This window comes from Phoenix dactylifera, chromosome 11, assembly GCF_009389715.1.
Source record: "Phoenix dactylifera cultivar Barhee BC4 chromosome 11, palm_55x_up_171113_PBpolish2nd_filt_p, whole genome shotgun sequence".
Taxonomy (NCBI): Eukaryota; Viridiplantae; Streptophyta; class Magnoliopsida; order Arecales; family Arecaceae; genus Phoenix; species Phoenix dactylifera.
This window is the reverse complement of record NC_052402.1, coordinates 9,958,735-9,973,731: the sequence shown is the minus strand read 5'-3', so window position 1 is coordinate 9,973,731 and position 14,997 is coordinate 9,958,735. Positions and strand designations below refer to the sequence as shown.

The window sequence follows — 14,997 nt, the reverse complement described above, 5'->3', positions numbered from 1 at the left end:
AAAAGTTATTTCCTTGCCGACATCAGTGCCGATGTCAGAGTTTCTTTTTAGAATTTTATTTATTTGTCAAGGACTCGGCTTGGAGTGGTTCGGCTAGGGTTCATTAACGGACCGGGAGTCGTTGGACTAGCTCGGGTCCGGTTTGGCTCGAAGTTCGCCTTCCCGAACCGCTTCATTTGCGCCGCCCAGCTACACCCGTCGCAGGGGGTTTAGGGTTTTCGCATCGTCCCCTTCTCTGCTCCTTTCCTTTCGCGCCTTTTGCACTTCCCGGTCGATCAAAAACCTAAATCCAATTCGGGAGGAGTTCAATCAAGATGGGAAGCGACAGCGGGAGGGATGGAAAATGGAGAGCCGAGGAGGCCATGGCAGGCAATAGCAGAGCTCTGGAAGTCCTGAGGGAGCTCATCATCTACCCTTTCCTCTACTCCAATGAATCTCGGAAGCTCGGCCTCAAGGTAAAGATTTATTATTTTAATGTAACAATATTTTTTTCTTTGCTGCTAATTTACGGAAGATAACCCCGATTCTAATTTATTGGATGGTTTCCCCTTTGTTTGGTGGTCTTCTTCAACAGTGGCCCAAAGGATTGCTTCTTTTCGGGCCTCCAGGCACCGGAAAGGTATCATTTTTATGAACACCATTGATTCCTGAGTTAGATTATAAACGTCATTTTGAGCTATACTACCTGAGTTGTATATATGATGTTTAATAGTTATGCAATTTTGTGGAGGAAGTTAAAAATGAGTATGTAAGTGAAACATTGAAGAGGAAAAAAATTCCGTCTGGCTGTTAATTCTAGCATGTTTATTTTCAGACTGAGAGCCTGAATGACGTGGCTCGAGAATGCCGCACCATTTATATATGTCGCATATGGATGCACAAAAATCTTTTTTTTTTTTTTAAGAAATTCTTTCATTCTTATTAGTTAGAAATGATGTAGTCTTACTGAAATATGTTTTGCCAATATTTCTTTGTTCGTTGTGTGTCAGACTAGCCTGGTTCAAGCTGTTGTTCGAGAGAGTGATGCACATCTAACTATGATCAAGTACTCAATCTGGACTATTGAGAGATGCCACTTATGTTGCCTAATTATTATGCTAATGATGATTCTATGAACCTTTTATTTCTTGTTATAATTTTGTTATACGTTTTTTCTTATACTTATCAATGTGATTTATTTTGATATATGTTTGTGTATGCATCTTCAGTCCATATTCTGTTCATAGAGCACATGCTGGAGAAAGTGAGAAATATCTAAGGGAAGCATTTGCTCAAGCATATTCCCATGCATCATCAGGGAAGCCTTCTGTTATTTTTATTGATGAAATTGATGCCATTTGCCCCCGCCGTGACACCAGGTAAAATTTGGAATTTGTGATAACTTTGTAGATTTGATATTTTGCCATGGATTCTAAGAATTATCTATTGCCCAGGAGAGAACAGGAATCCCGCATAGTTGGTCAGCTTCTAACCTTGATGGATGGAATCAATACTTCAGCAAGGAAGCTTCCACGCATTGTTGTGGTGGCATCGACTAACAGGTTAGACATCATGAAGTATATGATGAAACCATTTATTACAGTATTAGTTTTCATAATTAGGTTCAGCTTTCTACAATCTGCACCCTTCTAGCATTTTTTGCATACCAATTATTTGTATTCATATCCTGAAGTTCTCTGTTAAGAGAGAGTTGTTGCTTGTATGTGTCATATTAGGGTGGAAGGGGTTGATCCAGCGTTACGAAGGCCAGGGCGTTTTGATTCTGAAATTGAAGTCACAGTTCCTACTGTGGATGAACGCTTGCAAATTCTTGAGGTTTTAATGATTATCAACTTCTCTTCTTTTATGCATACTTTATTCTGTGATTAATATCATGATAGATGTCAATATTGCTTTAATTTAATTAATAAATAGAAAGCTCTGTAATTGAATTGTACACATATAAAAGAGGACGTTATTTTGTTTCCTATTCAACAGTAAAATGACGTCCATTTTAATGGCTATCTCCACATCCATTTTAATGAAATTATGTCCTCCTTACTTTGGTTTAGCTCCACACGAAGAACCTTCATTTGGATGGAAATGTTGATCTACAATCTATTGCTGCATCCTGCAATGGATATGTAGGTGCTGATTTAGAAGCTCTATGTCGGGAGGCTGCTAGGTTTGCACACCGTAGGATGTTAAGTTGTGCTGGAGATGGTGATTCACTTGTTTTAAGGATGGAAGATTGGGAATGTGCAAGAGCTGAGGTTGGTCCAAGTATGACGAGAGGTGTCACTAAAGAAATTTCAAAGGTATCATGGGATGATATTGGAGGATTAAAAGATTTAAAGGTCAGATTGCGCTTTTGTTTTGAATATTCACACATTCTCTCTAGCCCTTCTTCTCTAACTCACTTGTAACATCTCTAACAGAAAAAGCTCCAGCAGGCTGTTGAGTGGCCAATTAAGCATGCTGATGCATTTGCAAGACTAGGAATATCACCAGTACGAGGTGTTCTTTTACATGGGCCACCAGGGTGCTCAAAGACTACCCTCGCTAAAGCTGCAGCTAATGCTGCCCAAGCTTCTTTCTTTTCCTTGAGGTTATTTCTCAACTGTGTAGAGAAATAGCTCTTGCTTTCTAATGATTGAACAAAAAAAAACAGATGCAATGATTCTGTTCCATTATATTCCATTGTGAACTCAGTAATGATGAAGTAGAAAGGGAATAAAGGACAGAAGATCATTTCTGCGAAATTTTAGAAGAGCTACCTAGCTAACATACTGATTGAAAGATAATTGTCTTACTTTCAGAACCATGTTTTAGAGTCTCTGTACGAATACATTCAAACTGCCTTAACTTGCAGGTTTCATATGCATTCCAAGTTGGCTATATGTGTTTGCATCTGATTGCTTTGTACATGGGTAGAGTTGTCTTTGCACTTTATTAATTTGATTTTGTTGCAATTCTGGTCTCAGGAGACCAAGGATTTAGGTCCTGCTGGAACAAGACAGTACCATATTGTTCCTATAGGAAACTGGGATCTCGTACTTGGGACACTGGTCTTTCTTGAACCGATCCATCCCGACCATTCCCATTTCATCCTGACACTTCGGATGCATTGAGACAACTGGGATGTAATTTTTTAGTTTTTCCTTTTAATGATTGTTGTGACTGGCTGTTTCGGTCTGTCCCAACCATATCATCTCATCCCGGTACTGTATTGTCCCAAAAGCAAACGAGACAGGACCTGGTATCAAGATTTTTACTCTTGCAAGAGACTAAGGATCACAGTAATTAGCGAGTGGACTGGATGCAGATATTGCTTAAATAAATAAAGCACCCACTTATTTTTCCCCCCTTTCAATCAGTGAAATCATCTGTTATTATCAAATGCATGGTAACAAGAGGCAAACCAAAAAAAAAAAAATCTTTTGAAGATCCTCAAACTTTTCACGAGGGCAATTGAAACTCGATATAATTTTATCCTGATATCTGGAATTGGACTTTTAATACTCTTTGAGGGTAACCTATATGAACTTTGACAATTTAAAATTCAATGAACTGATTCGCCAGGGGAAAAAAAGGAATAGTTCTGAGGTGCCCAAGATCAACTTGCAAACTACCTTTTGTACATCTGGAAGCCTGAATCCATTACATGTTGCAAAATGTTTAATCATACACTTGGTCCTGATGAAAAAAGCATAACATGCACCTTGACCACCATCCTCCCTTGCATTTTCATTTTCATCTCCAATTTTTCCACTATCATCAATCGAATCATCGCTATTATGATGTCCCTTCTACTAATGCCATTTGAATGACAATTGATTTGCATGAAATTGGCACCTATGTGCCATCAAACATGGTCGTGATGAGGAGAAAGAATAGCGATTTTTTTTTTAAAAAAAATTCAGGCCATGTGTTCAATTTACTTCTTCCTGGAATCAGTTTGTGTTGTTAGAACTGTGCCTGGGGACTTGTTTCTAGACGTATGTAATAAGTAAGGAGGGGCATATAAGTTTCAGCCCTAGCCTAGGTATTAAATTTAAGTACAGTTTTTGGTGCAAGTTCTGGTTTGAGAGTGGTGTGATGAGATCACATAAGAACCATTTGCTTTTTCTTTTAGATAAGAAAATCCATTTGCATTTTGTTGTGGTAATTGGAGAACAATAAAGGTCTACTTGATGCTAGACAAGGTAATGGGAAATTATTTGCTAGGGTTTAAGGATGCTTGAAGGAGATTTATCCGAATTTTATTTTCAGTATTTTTTACAAGGCATATTCAAAATTTAATTTAGATAATACCAACTATGAGTTTGGTCAGCCTAGTTGAATCTACAACAAGATTGGGGCCAAAGTGGCCAGAGTACTGGTATACTAGAAATCTTGGGCTTGCTTTTGGATGAGGTTCTTGCTTGGTTGTTCCAACCTGATGGAGATTATTGGCCATGCTGGAAATAGTGTGGTGGAGTGATGCACATCTTCCAAAGAAGTCTGCAGGATGTTGATATCCCAATGGAAGATGGTGCTCTTTGTTCTCTTGGGCTGGTTTTTCTATGTGGGTTTGGATGAGGTGAACTATGTGGCCGAGGAACATGTGTTTGGTCAAATTTTAAGTTGGCCGAGTTTGAGGGCCTGTTTTGGGTTCCTCGCCGGTTCTACCAACTTCTTGGCCCTTTGAGGTCGAGGAAATGAGGGTTGGACAATCATTGTTACTAGCCTAGGGGCTCAACTATCTTAAAAAGAAAATTGTTCCAACATATTGTAAAGCCTGTATATACATATCTATTATACTAGGAGACTGTATAGGGTTAGTGAATGATTATATGGTGACTCGAAGAGTTCATGATAGTGTAGCTTTTCTTGAGAAAACAACAAAATTTTATGCATGATCTATAATCTCTGGTGGAAAATATTCACTTCTGGATCATTTGGTTTTTCTCTTCATGTTTATGCTAGTCCAGTTCCTTTGGTAAGTCATTTTTTTGCTTATACATATCAAACACAAGAAAGGTTGTCATGCCAATAAAGGTCCGGCATATGACTGCAACTTTAGTTTAGAAAAAGGGACATACAGGAAGCTTGCATATAATGAGTTGTATTTATGCTGTATCCTGGTGTCCTATAGCAAACAGATGCTGAACAGTCCCCACTGCCAAAGAACGAGGTAGGGGGCTACATGCATCTGTACATTGATACAATGTTTGACTGAGGTTAATTATGTGTTTGTGTGGACTTCATGATCCATTAGTTGGCTGAACATGCTGTTGACACTAGTGACTAGGAAAACCGACCATTATCTCCTGCAAACCTACAGTAAAGAAGCCCAATCCAATTTATAAAACTGAAAGTCATTAATTCTTCCACACATTCTTGGCTTAAGGATGTATCATTTCTTTCATTCTATGTTTGAATATGGTTCTGTAGAAGCACCAGTCATCCCTACCGTACTTACAAATGTCTCCATCTTGGCCAGTTGTATTCCTTTCCCATGCAACTGGCATCTTCCACGTGTTACCTCAAGTGCAAATATGATCCTCATGATCAGATTATTCTGAATTGGTACTATGGTGAAAGATTATTCAGATATGTCAGCATTATTACTATGATATATTCCAGAAGAAGAAAAACACATGTATGCAATGGAGTATGTTACGAGGATGATGACTTCACATCAATGTGAAATGTATAGGATCTACTGTTTTTTAACAAAATGATACAGATACCTGCGAGAGAAATATTGATGGAGCCGAAGGTTCATTAGTTGATGGTCCTTACAGAAAGTTTGATGATCTGGGAGATGAGGTTTATGAGTTGCCATACTTTGTTGTATGTTGTGGATTTGATAGTTATGTAGTTCTCTTTATATATCATTGAGCTTGAGGGATTGCACATGTAACTTTGCACCCTTCAACATTTCTTCAATGGGACATATTTAATAAATTGAAATCCACATCTTCTTGAAGCCATATCCTAATTATTACCATTGTTTTTACCCAAGTGCTATTGATATATGTCATTGGACAATATTAGCTGATCAGTAATTTTGGTTATTTTGGATTGGAGTTCTGAAGAATCAATAATGAAAGTTGGTTAGTAATGCAGAATCCAAGTGACCGCAAGAAACATGAACAACCTGTTATCTTTGTACTCAAGACATGTTTTTTAGTTGTATCAGAAAAACTTTTCTGGTCTGCTGGTAGCATAGCACACACTAATTCAAGCAGACATTCTTATTATTGTCTCGGAGGATTCGGTTGAATTTTTGGCTGGCATAAAGTAAATAGATAATGAGCCTGTGTTAGTTATGTCAATTGTGTTTACATCCTGAGCTTTTTGATTTTCTGTTACATTAGAAATCATCTTCTTGTTAGAGCTGTGGTTCCATGAATAAAGTAGGGATATGTTTTATTCTGCTAATTTTGGGAAAATATCTTAAAATCAAGTTTTTGTTGTGGTTGATGGTTCTATCTTCAATGCTTTTGGTTGTACTCATGTTTTTCTTTGGGTAATCACGATGAAGTCTTTTGATATCTTGTAAAATTGTTCAGTGGTGCAGAACTATATTCAAAGTATGTTGGTGAAGGAGAAGCCTTGTTACGAAGAACATTTCAAAAGGCACGTCTTGCAGCACCAAGTGTGATATTTTTTGATGAGGCAGATGCAATTGCTCCCAAACGGTAAGCATTAAAAGTTATTTATGCTCGCCAATAGCCCAAAGACTTCATTAATGACACTAGTGGTACGAACTCTTCAAATTTATAAGAGGGTGTTAACACGATTATGTCTTATTTCAGTTGAAATATGTATGGGAAATTTCCTAAACATGCTTCTTATTATACTGTAAACATGTACCTGTGATTCCTAAAATTACTGAATACATGGTCTGAAATTCCCACCAACTATTCTAGATGTCATAATTCTGTGGCTAATTAACTAAAATTTTGTTTGCTGCAAGTAATATTCTTGACATTTCCATTTGATTGGAACTGCACGTCTTAAAATTGTTCCAACCTAACCATGTTAAACTTGTTGCTGTTTTTCAGTAGCGGCCATGCCGGGAACTCAAGTGGCAACATCACTGTTGGAGAAAGACTCCTGTCTACATTATTGACTGAAATGGACGGTTTAGAACTAGCCACAGTAAACCCTTATTTCATGTTTTTATAAAGCCCTTGTATACAAGAAAAAGGCGGCTGTCTCTTTCTATAGCTCATTGTTGGGTTTGTTTACAATTCTTCTTTCATTTATAGGGAATTATTGTTTTGGCTGCCACAAATCGTCCCCATGCAATTGATGCAGCTCTTATACGTCCAGGTCGCTTTGATTTGGTACGTATTGATTACATGTTTTTATTGGTGGCCCTTGATTTAATTATGTTGTCAATAAAGGATTCCCGGATGATATACTTTTACATTTTTGTTTTATGTGCAGGTAGCAATGTTCTCTTTACTATAGATTCTAAATATGCACATTATATCAGAAAGCTTTGCCTTTTCCTTATCCCTTTCTTTTCTTGTTTTTATTCTTTTAGGGAGATCTTTTCAATTTTTTTTTGCGATCCTCATTCTTCTACATATCAAGAATTTCAAACTTGTTCATCTCGGAGTCTTTCTTAATCCTTTCACTGGGGACAAATGCTCATATTCGTCCCCTTTACTTTCTTTGCATATAGCATGTAACTTTAGGTGTCAGCATTCCGTCATTGATGGCTAGACTTTTGATAAATTTCAAATTTTCACATATTAACAGTCAGTCAATCTAATTGCTAGATCTTAAAGGATGGGTCTGACATAAAAAGCAAAAGAAGAATGCTATTTATAGTATACATCAATTTTCTTTTAGATGTGCTGATGATGTAGTATTGCTTAATGAGATGGAGTCATCAAAAATCTGATGGCATTTTATTAAAGGAATTTCTACAGGGAAATTGTTTAGAAATTTGTTCCGGAAAAGAAAGCAATATAGGAGGAACTGAGAATGTACATAAAATTAACAATGCATAGATTTGCAAAAATATATTTCCAGTGCCTTCAATCTATAAGTGGGCAAAGTGAAGATGAGTCTTGGATTTATACTTGGGTGAATACCAAATAGACAAAAAGGAAGATTGTATGACATGCTTTGAAAGCTATTTTTATTTGGATATATGCTAGATCTTGGATAGTGGCATGAAACATATCCGAAAGTTCATTTTTAAAGGTTGTATGCCCAGCAGCCCGTTGCCCCCTCCCCTGACACCAAAAAAAAAGAAAAAAGAAGAAAAAAAGGGGATGTTTTTTTCCTTTTTTTTTGTGTGTGTGTGTGGGTGGGTGGGGGTGCTGCAGGTGTCAATAAGGTCAGGATATTTTCCTCTTGGTTCTGAATCATGTATTACAAGTATCAACAGACATAAATGGATAAGATTATGGCCGACGACTCAAACTTATTGCTTCATCGCATGGAATCACAGTAAGTACTAAATGAGGTCTGATAGTTCGTTTGCCTTAAATTGCTTGCATTTGTGCTCCATCTTTGTTTCTGTGCGTGCTTTTAAACTTAAAAGACTGATTGCGTGTTTAATTCCAGCTCTTGATACTGATAGCTTTAAACTTAGGTATCTTACTGTTCATGTGATTTTTTTAAAAAAGGTTTCACTTGTACCTTTGGTCAGAGAATCCCTAATCACTTTTTCGGGCACTTAAATGTCATATTGTTCCTACCTTCACAATTTATCTTATGCATCAGGTGTTGTATGTACCTCCCCCAGACGAAGAAGGCCGTTATGAAATACTTAAAATTCATACAAGGCAGATGAAGTTGGGAGAAGATGTTGATCTTAGACAGATCGCACAATGTGCTGATCTATTCACCGGGGCAGATCTAGAAGGCCTATGCAGGGAGGCGGGCATGGTAGCTCTTAGGGAAGATTTATCAGCTGCTTATGTACATAATCGTCATTTCCAGACTGCGAGAAATTCACTGAGACCCTCGCTGACTAAATCAACAATTGAGGAGTACTCTGCCATGAGGTTTCGCCGCTGAGACGCAAGTCTCCAATCTGCATACCTTGGTTACAGCTTCAAGAAAAATTAAGCTGATGTAGTTGTGCGCAGATTCACTCTTTTATTCGCACCATTGCAGATGGTGAGCCGTTTGCTCAACAGCACCTTCAGGCATGTGAAATGCATGCTGGTATTGAAGTGTTTATTTTGAGTAGACAGCATAATTTTTCGCAGCAGTGATGCTTGATTAACGGAGCAGTCATGGAAAGGGGTAGATTGTTTATTTGTAAGAACGAAAGGAATATTAACTTTCAGACTGCCTGAAATTGTTTATTTAGAATCTGTGAAGAAGATTTCAGTATACTGATGTTATCATTGGTAAGCACTGGTAGCATACTTAGATGCACATTGCATTCGAAGCGAAATTTTGTTCATTTTTTGTCAGTTTGGATCTTTGTTGCAATTTAGTTTGGAGAGTCTGGCTAGATTGGTTGGCAGTATCCATGAGGGCAGCCTCATTTAGCTTACATGAGGCTAGTCGATAGTAATTCCCTCGCAAGTGATACTCATAGCCAGCCAGCGTTGGGCAATATGGGGATTTGGGAGCACGCCAAGGGGATGTGGGACCTTGATCTTTTATGGGGACCATACTGAAGTTTCAGACACAGGAGTGCATGCATGCACCCATGCATGGATATCGAAAGCATGCAGAAGTATGTTGAAATCATTCAAACTTTCCCATGAACTATTTCCAAATCCATCCTCTTCCCAATGTCTAAGGCCCTGTTTGGGGGAGCTTTTGGAGGGCCAAAAAGCACTTTCTGGCCCTCCAAAAGTACTTTTAGCTAAAAAATGGTGTTTGGTAAATTTTTTGAAAAGCTGTTTCAGCTTTTGCGGGAAGCTGAAAACAGCTTTTGGGGGGAAGCTCCAATTTGGAGCTTTCCGAAAATGCTGTTTTCAGCTTTTTCGGAAAGCTGTCTTTTTGACCAAAATACCCCCATGTAAAAAAAAATTCCTCCCCCCAAAATCTCGTTGTACCACCTGTTCCTCTCCCAACCGACCTGCCCCAAACCCCCCCTCCCCCCCGCCCTGTTCCTCTCCCAACCCACCAGCACCCCCACCCCTCCCCCCGCACCGCCGCCGCCGCTGCCGCCGCTGCCGCCTCCCTCTCCCTCGCCGCCGCTGCCGCCTCCCTCTCCCTCGCCGCCGCTGCAGTGCCTCCCTCTCCCCCGCCGCGGCACCCCCTCCCTCTCCCCCGCCGCTGCAGTGCCCCGCCGCCGCACCCCCTCTCTCTCCCCCACCGCAGCGGCAGTGCCTCCCTCTCCCCCGCCGCCGCACCCCCTCCCTCTCCCCTACCGCTGCAGAGCCGCACCCCCTCCCTCTCCCCCGCCGCACCTCCTCCCTCTCCCCCGCCGCTGCACCCCGTCTCTCTCCCCTACCGCGGCACCCCGTCCCGCTCCCCCGCCGCCGTAGTGCTGCACCCCCTTCAGCGCCGTCGGCCACCGAGACTGCCGCCGGCCTCGGCCCGGCCCCCTCCGGCGGCCGCCGCGGCCTGGCCCCCTTCCGGTGCTACGGAGAAGGGGGCAGAGGAAGGAAGGAGAAGAAGAGAAGAAAAAAGAAAAGAAAAAAAAAGAAGAAAAGGAAATAAAATAAAATAAAATAAAATAAAATAAAAGAATAAATAAATAAATAAATGTATAAATAAATATTTATATAAATGAATGAATGAATGAATAAATAAATTAGATAATAAATAAATATATTTCAATGGATAAAATAATAAATAAATAAATGCATAAATAAAAATATATATACGAATGAACGTATAAATAAATAAATATAAAGAAAAATAATGAGTGAGTGGCAAATAATCTGATCCTTATGATATTGATAAGTACAGTGAATTTGTCGCCATTGCAAATAGTTAAGTAAAGAGATAATCTATTAAACAGATAAATGGTTATTTATTATTATATTATACTATAAGTATATTATTATATTACATTATATCATAATACATTAATATGTAATCTTAAATAATTTAATATTATGTTATATTATAAAAAATTAATTTATACTAATAATATATTATTTTATACCTTTATTATTGTATTATACTATACATATTATATTATATTACCTTATATCATAATACATTAATATGTTATTTTAAATAATTTAATATTATGTTATATTATGAGAAATTAATTAATACTAATAATTATAATATTTTATACCTTTATTATTGTATTATACTATAAACATAATATATATTATATTATATCATAATACATTAATATGTTATGTTAAATAATTTAATATTATGTTATATTATAGAAAATTAATTTATTCTAATAATTATATTACCATTATGCTATGCTATGCAATATCATATTACTATATTATAATAATAATATTTTATATTATAGTAATATTAAACTATATCGTATATTATATATTAATATATGTTATGTTTTATCATGCTCTATTGTATAATACTATGCAATGTCCTTTATAGTAATTTTATCATATAAAAGTACTTTCTCAGTTTGTTTACCAAACCTATGTTAAAGTGCCACAGCACTTTAAAAATATAGTTACCAAATAACAAACAGCTTTTTATAACAGCTCTACTTCAGACAACTCTACTTCCAACAGCTCTACTTCCAACAGCTCTACTGCCAACAGCTCCCCCAAACAGGGCCTAAATCAGTTTGTTCAGAAGAAATAGAAGGACCAAATTTAATGAGCTCACAGAATACATGCTCCTTCTCTCCATGGCTGCAGGAATGAATCCAAATCTCCCTATACATCAAGAAAAAGAAAAGAAAAACAAAGAAAAGAAAACTAAATCTCATTTAACAACATCAAAAATACTGCTAAAATTTACATTTCTCAGTTAAAAATGATGTCGACATGTTTGTCAGGCTGATTATGTTGGCCCAAGAGGGCCCTCGACTCTGGTAATTTATTTTGCTCTATTTGCATAAATGGTGCAATTTTGAGTATTTTGGGATACCTTTGCCCTTCTCTTTACAAATGCATTATATGTGGCAAATGTATCTGTAGTCCACTTTGCGAAAAAATATAGATGGAGCTTATCCCTTGACCAAAGGACAAAATTTTTTACAAATTTTAGAATTTGATCTATAAGATTCTCAAGACTTTCCATTGATGACAATGATGCTCGAGTTTCAGCAATGTTTCAGATTTTTCCACTCGAAATCGAGCGATACAGCAGCAGCACAAAGAAGCAAGCGATTCGATGGACAGCAATCGGGTTCGGCAAATGATCGAGTATCCATGCACCATCTGCACACATGCTGCTAAGGACTTCAAAACACCCCCGGCGCGGCCCCGGCGGCGTCACCGGCGGTCCCTTTCCCGGCGTACTGCTGCACCACCAGCACCGAGACCCTCGTCCCGAAGTCCGGCGAGACCAGCAGGTCGCCGATAGGCCCCAGCTCCGGGCACTCGGCCCACTCCTCCAGCCCCGCCGTGAGCCGCGACGCCTCCCGGTGCCCCCTCCCCACCACGTACAGGTCGTAGACGCTCTCCATCGACCGGAGCGCCGCCACTGTCTCCTCGCTGTTGCTCGCCACCTTCTCCGTGTACAGCACCGTCTCGTCGCTCACGAATCTGAGCCGGAACTCGTTGAGCACCTCCTCGTCCCTAATCCTATGCAGGTCCCGATCGGCCGACTCCTGCGCTTCGGAAGAGCCATGCAGCGGGGTGTCCGGAACGGACCTGGCGACCTCGACGAAGCGCACCACGGTGAGGCTGACGGCCCGATGCTCCGCCATTCGGGCAGCGTACGCGAGGGCCTCGCGGTCGTCGGGTCCGCCGAAGAAGAGGACGACGACGCTGTGGTGCGCGCGGAACCTTTTGCCGCCGCCGGGCAGGCGGTCGACGAAGACGGCGACGGAGCAGGGGGGGTTGACCAGGACGTTGAGATTGACGGTGCGGATGTTGGTGTTGCCTTCCGCCAGCTCGCCGTCGGCCGTCTGGTGCCTGTGGAAGGGGAGGACGATGAGGGAGGAGTGGCGCTCCTCGGCGAGGGTGCACACGTCCTCGTGCATGGTGTTGGGCGAGGAGAAGGCGGTGAGGGGCTGGATGGAGACGCCGGCTGCGTGCTGCTCGTAGCTCTCGAAAGCGGCGATGATGCTCTCGGACTGGGCCTGGCCGTAGGGGAGGTTCTTGTTGCCCCGATTTTGGCCGCTGTTATTGGAGGAGTCGCCGCTGGTGTTGTGCATGATGAGCATGGCGGAGGCGCGGCCGGTGAGCTCGACGAGGTGGAGGGCGCAGACGAAGATGGGGGAGCGCTTGGTGGGGTTGGAGAAGTCCAGCAGCCTGGTGATGGAGTGCACGTTGCGGGTGTTGTGGACGCAGGCCAGCATCCGGAGCTCGGCGTCCGGCCTCGACCGCTCGAGCTGCCGGCGCCTGTGCCCTATCAGAGGCCGCGACGGCTTGTACGTCAACGTCACCACCGGCGCCACCACCGCCGTAGACAGGGCCGAAGCTATGGTCATCACCGTGAAGAAATCACTAGTAACGACCTGGATAATTAATTAGTTAATTAATCAATAATAGCTGATTAATTTAAGAATTAAGGAATTATAAGGCAAGGCAAGGGAAGGGCGACGCATATACTTTCTCGTCCATTCCGACTTTGAGGATGATCATTTCGAGGGGGCCCTTGGCGGTGGCGAGGAAGCCAAGCGTGAGGCTTTCGTTGAGAGGGATGGAGTAGCGGTGGGCGGCGAGCATGGTGCCGGCCACCTTGGCGGCGACGGTGAGGATGAAGACACCGGCGAGCTGGGCGGAGGCCGTGGGCGATACGAGCGTGTGCAGGTCGGCGCGCAAGCCGCCGTAGAAGAAGAAGAGGGGCAGCATCATGTGCACCATGAAGAGCTCCATCCGCTGGATCAGCGCCGTGGCGAGCGGGCCGTTGGGTATCGCCAGCCCGTACACGAAGGCGCCGAAGACCCAGTTCATCCCGATCACGTCCGAGATGAAGCCGGCGGCGGCCGCGCCCCCGAGGATGATGCTGATCTCGACGTCGCTCACCCGCTCGCCCACCTCTGGCTTGCGCCGCACCATCCACTTGACGGCCGGTCGGACCACGAAGAAGCACCCGGCGACGAAGGCGGCGCCCGAGAGCATCACATACACCGCCGCCGCCATCGATGCCTCCTCCCCGTAGCGCACGCCGGAGGCCATGGCGACGCCGAGCAGGGTGAAGGAAAGCATGCTGTTGATGATGGAGGAGGCCATGGCGACGGGGCCGACCCCGGTGTTGAGGAGCTTGAGCTCGGTGATCATGCGGGCGAGGACGGGGAAGCCGCTGATGGAGACGGTGACGCCGACGAAGATGTGAAAGACGAGCGGCTTGACCATCTTCCTGGAGAGGCTGGACTGGAGGCCCAGCAAGTAGATTCCCGCGGAGCTGACGGCGAAGGGGACTGCCATGCCCACCACCGCGAGGGTCAGCACCTTCTTCCCCAGCGCCCGGATTGCCTTCACGTCCAACTCCAGGCCCACCATGAAGACGAAATAGAGGAGCGCGAAGCTCGCCGCCGTGCCCACAATAACGTAGTTCTGGTCCGGAGGCAGCTCGTATATATTCGGGAAGAAGAACCCCAGAACCGACGGCCCCAACAAAACACCGCTCTGCAAATATATAACACAATCTAAGAAACAGAGATTCTAAAGAGTAAGATCGAAGAGGAGTCGAGAGCGCAGCGAGGAGAGCCTTACGAGGATTTCGGCCACAATTCTCGGCTGCCGTAAGGGCTTAAGCAGGAACTCCAGGGTCTGAATGGTGACGACTACCACAACGAGCTGCGCGAGGAAGGCAGGCAACATGAAGTCCGTCAGTATCGTTGCCGACTTCCAAGATGATGGTGTTCTGATGGATTCTGGCCAGAAGCAGTACCAAAGGTTTTGGTCCATCGTGCACGATATAGCGAGCCTCCTCCGGCTTTTCTCGATCTCTTCAAGGGAGCACAAGAAGAAGAAGAAGAAG

At 42.3% G+C, this 14,997-nt stretch overlaps 2 protein-coding genes across 4 annotated transcripts; one reads left to right on the top strand and one right to left on the bottom strand.

Moving 5' to 3' along the window:
* The first annotated feature begins 162 nt into the window (after positions 1-162).
* On the top strand, positions 163-9,416 carry LOC103703329 (cell division control protein 48 homolog B). 3 transcript variants are annotated; one of them, XM_026803075.2, is made up of 12 exons: positions 163-455; positions 575-619; positions 990-1,045; positions 1,209-1,358; positions 1,434-1,541; positions 1,716-1,815; positions 2,052-2,336; positions 2,418-2,587; positions 6,540-6,668; positions 7,038-7,131; positions 7,242-7,319; positions 8,716-9,416. In XM_026803075.2, the coding sequence occupies exons 1-12, from the start codon at positions 315-317 to the stop codon at positions 9,010-9,012; spliced, it is 1,653 nt and encodes a 550-aa protein (XP_026658876.1). In that variant the 5' UTR covers positions 163-314; the 3' UTR covers positions 9,013-9,416. The 3 variants fall into 3 exon arrangements, with proteins under 3 accessions (XP_026658876.1, XP_008784367.1, XP_008784368.1); XM_008786145.4 differs by having other exon boundaries at positions 165-455; positions 7,035-7,131; XM_008786146.4 differs by lacking the exon at positions 990-1,045 and having other exon boundaries at positions 166-455; positions 7,035-7,131.
* A 2,555-nt stretch (positions 9,417-11,971) lies between these two features.
* LOC103703414 (cation/H(+) antiporter 15-like) lies at positions 11,972-14,837 on the bottom strand. Its single transcript, XM_039132080.1, has 3 exons — positions 14,730-14,837; positions 13,623-14,642; positions 11,972-13,528 (listed from the first exon to the last, which is right to left on the bottom strand). Exons 1-3 carry the CDS (start codon positions 14,835-14,837, stop codon positions 12,308-12,310), a joined length of 2,349 nt encoding a protein of 782 aa, XP_038988008.1. The 3' UTR covers positions 11,972-12,307.
* Positions 14,838-14,997: the final 160 nt, after the last annotated feature.

Excerpts from the sequence above, each read along its gene's own strand:
- LOC103703329 (XM_008786145.4), top strand. The coding sequence starts at position 315 with ATGGGAAGCGACAGCGGGAGGGATGGAAAATGGAGAGCCGAGGAGGCC. Across the intron at positions 620-989 it reads GGCCTCCAGGCACCGGAAAG|ACTAGCCTGGTTCAAGCTGT; the intron begins GTATCATTTTTA and ends GTTGTGTGTCAG. Across the intron at positions 6,669-7,034 it reads GATGCAATTGCTCCCAAACG|TAGCGGCCATGCCGGGAACT; the intron begins GTAAGCATTAAA and ends GCTGTTTTTCAG.
- LOC103703414 (XM_039132080.1), bottom strand. The coding sequence starts at position 14,837 with ATGTTGCCTGCCTTCCTCGCGCAGCTCGTTGTGGTAGTCGTCACCATT. Across the intron at positions 14,643-14,729 it reads GAATTGTGGCCGAAATCCTC|AGCGGTGTTTTGTTGGGGCC; the intron begins GTAAGGCTCTCC and ends ATATATTTGCAG. Across the intron at positions 13,529-13,622 it reads AAGTCGGAATGGACGAGAAA|GTCGTTACTAGTGATTTCTT; the intron begins GTATATGCGTCG and ends TTAATTATCCAG.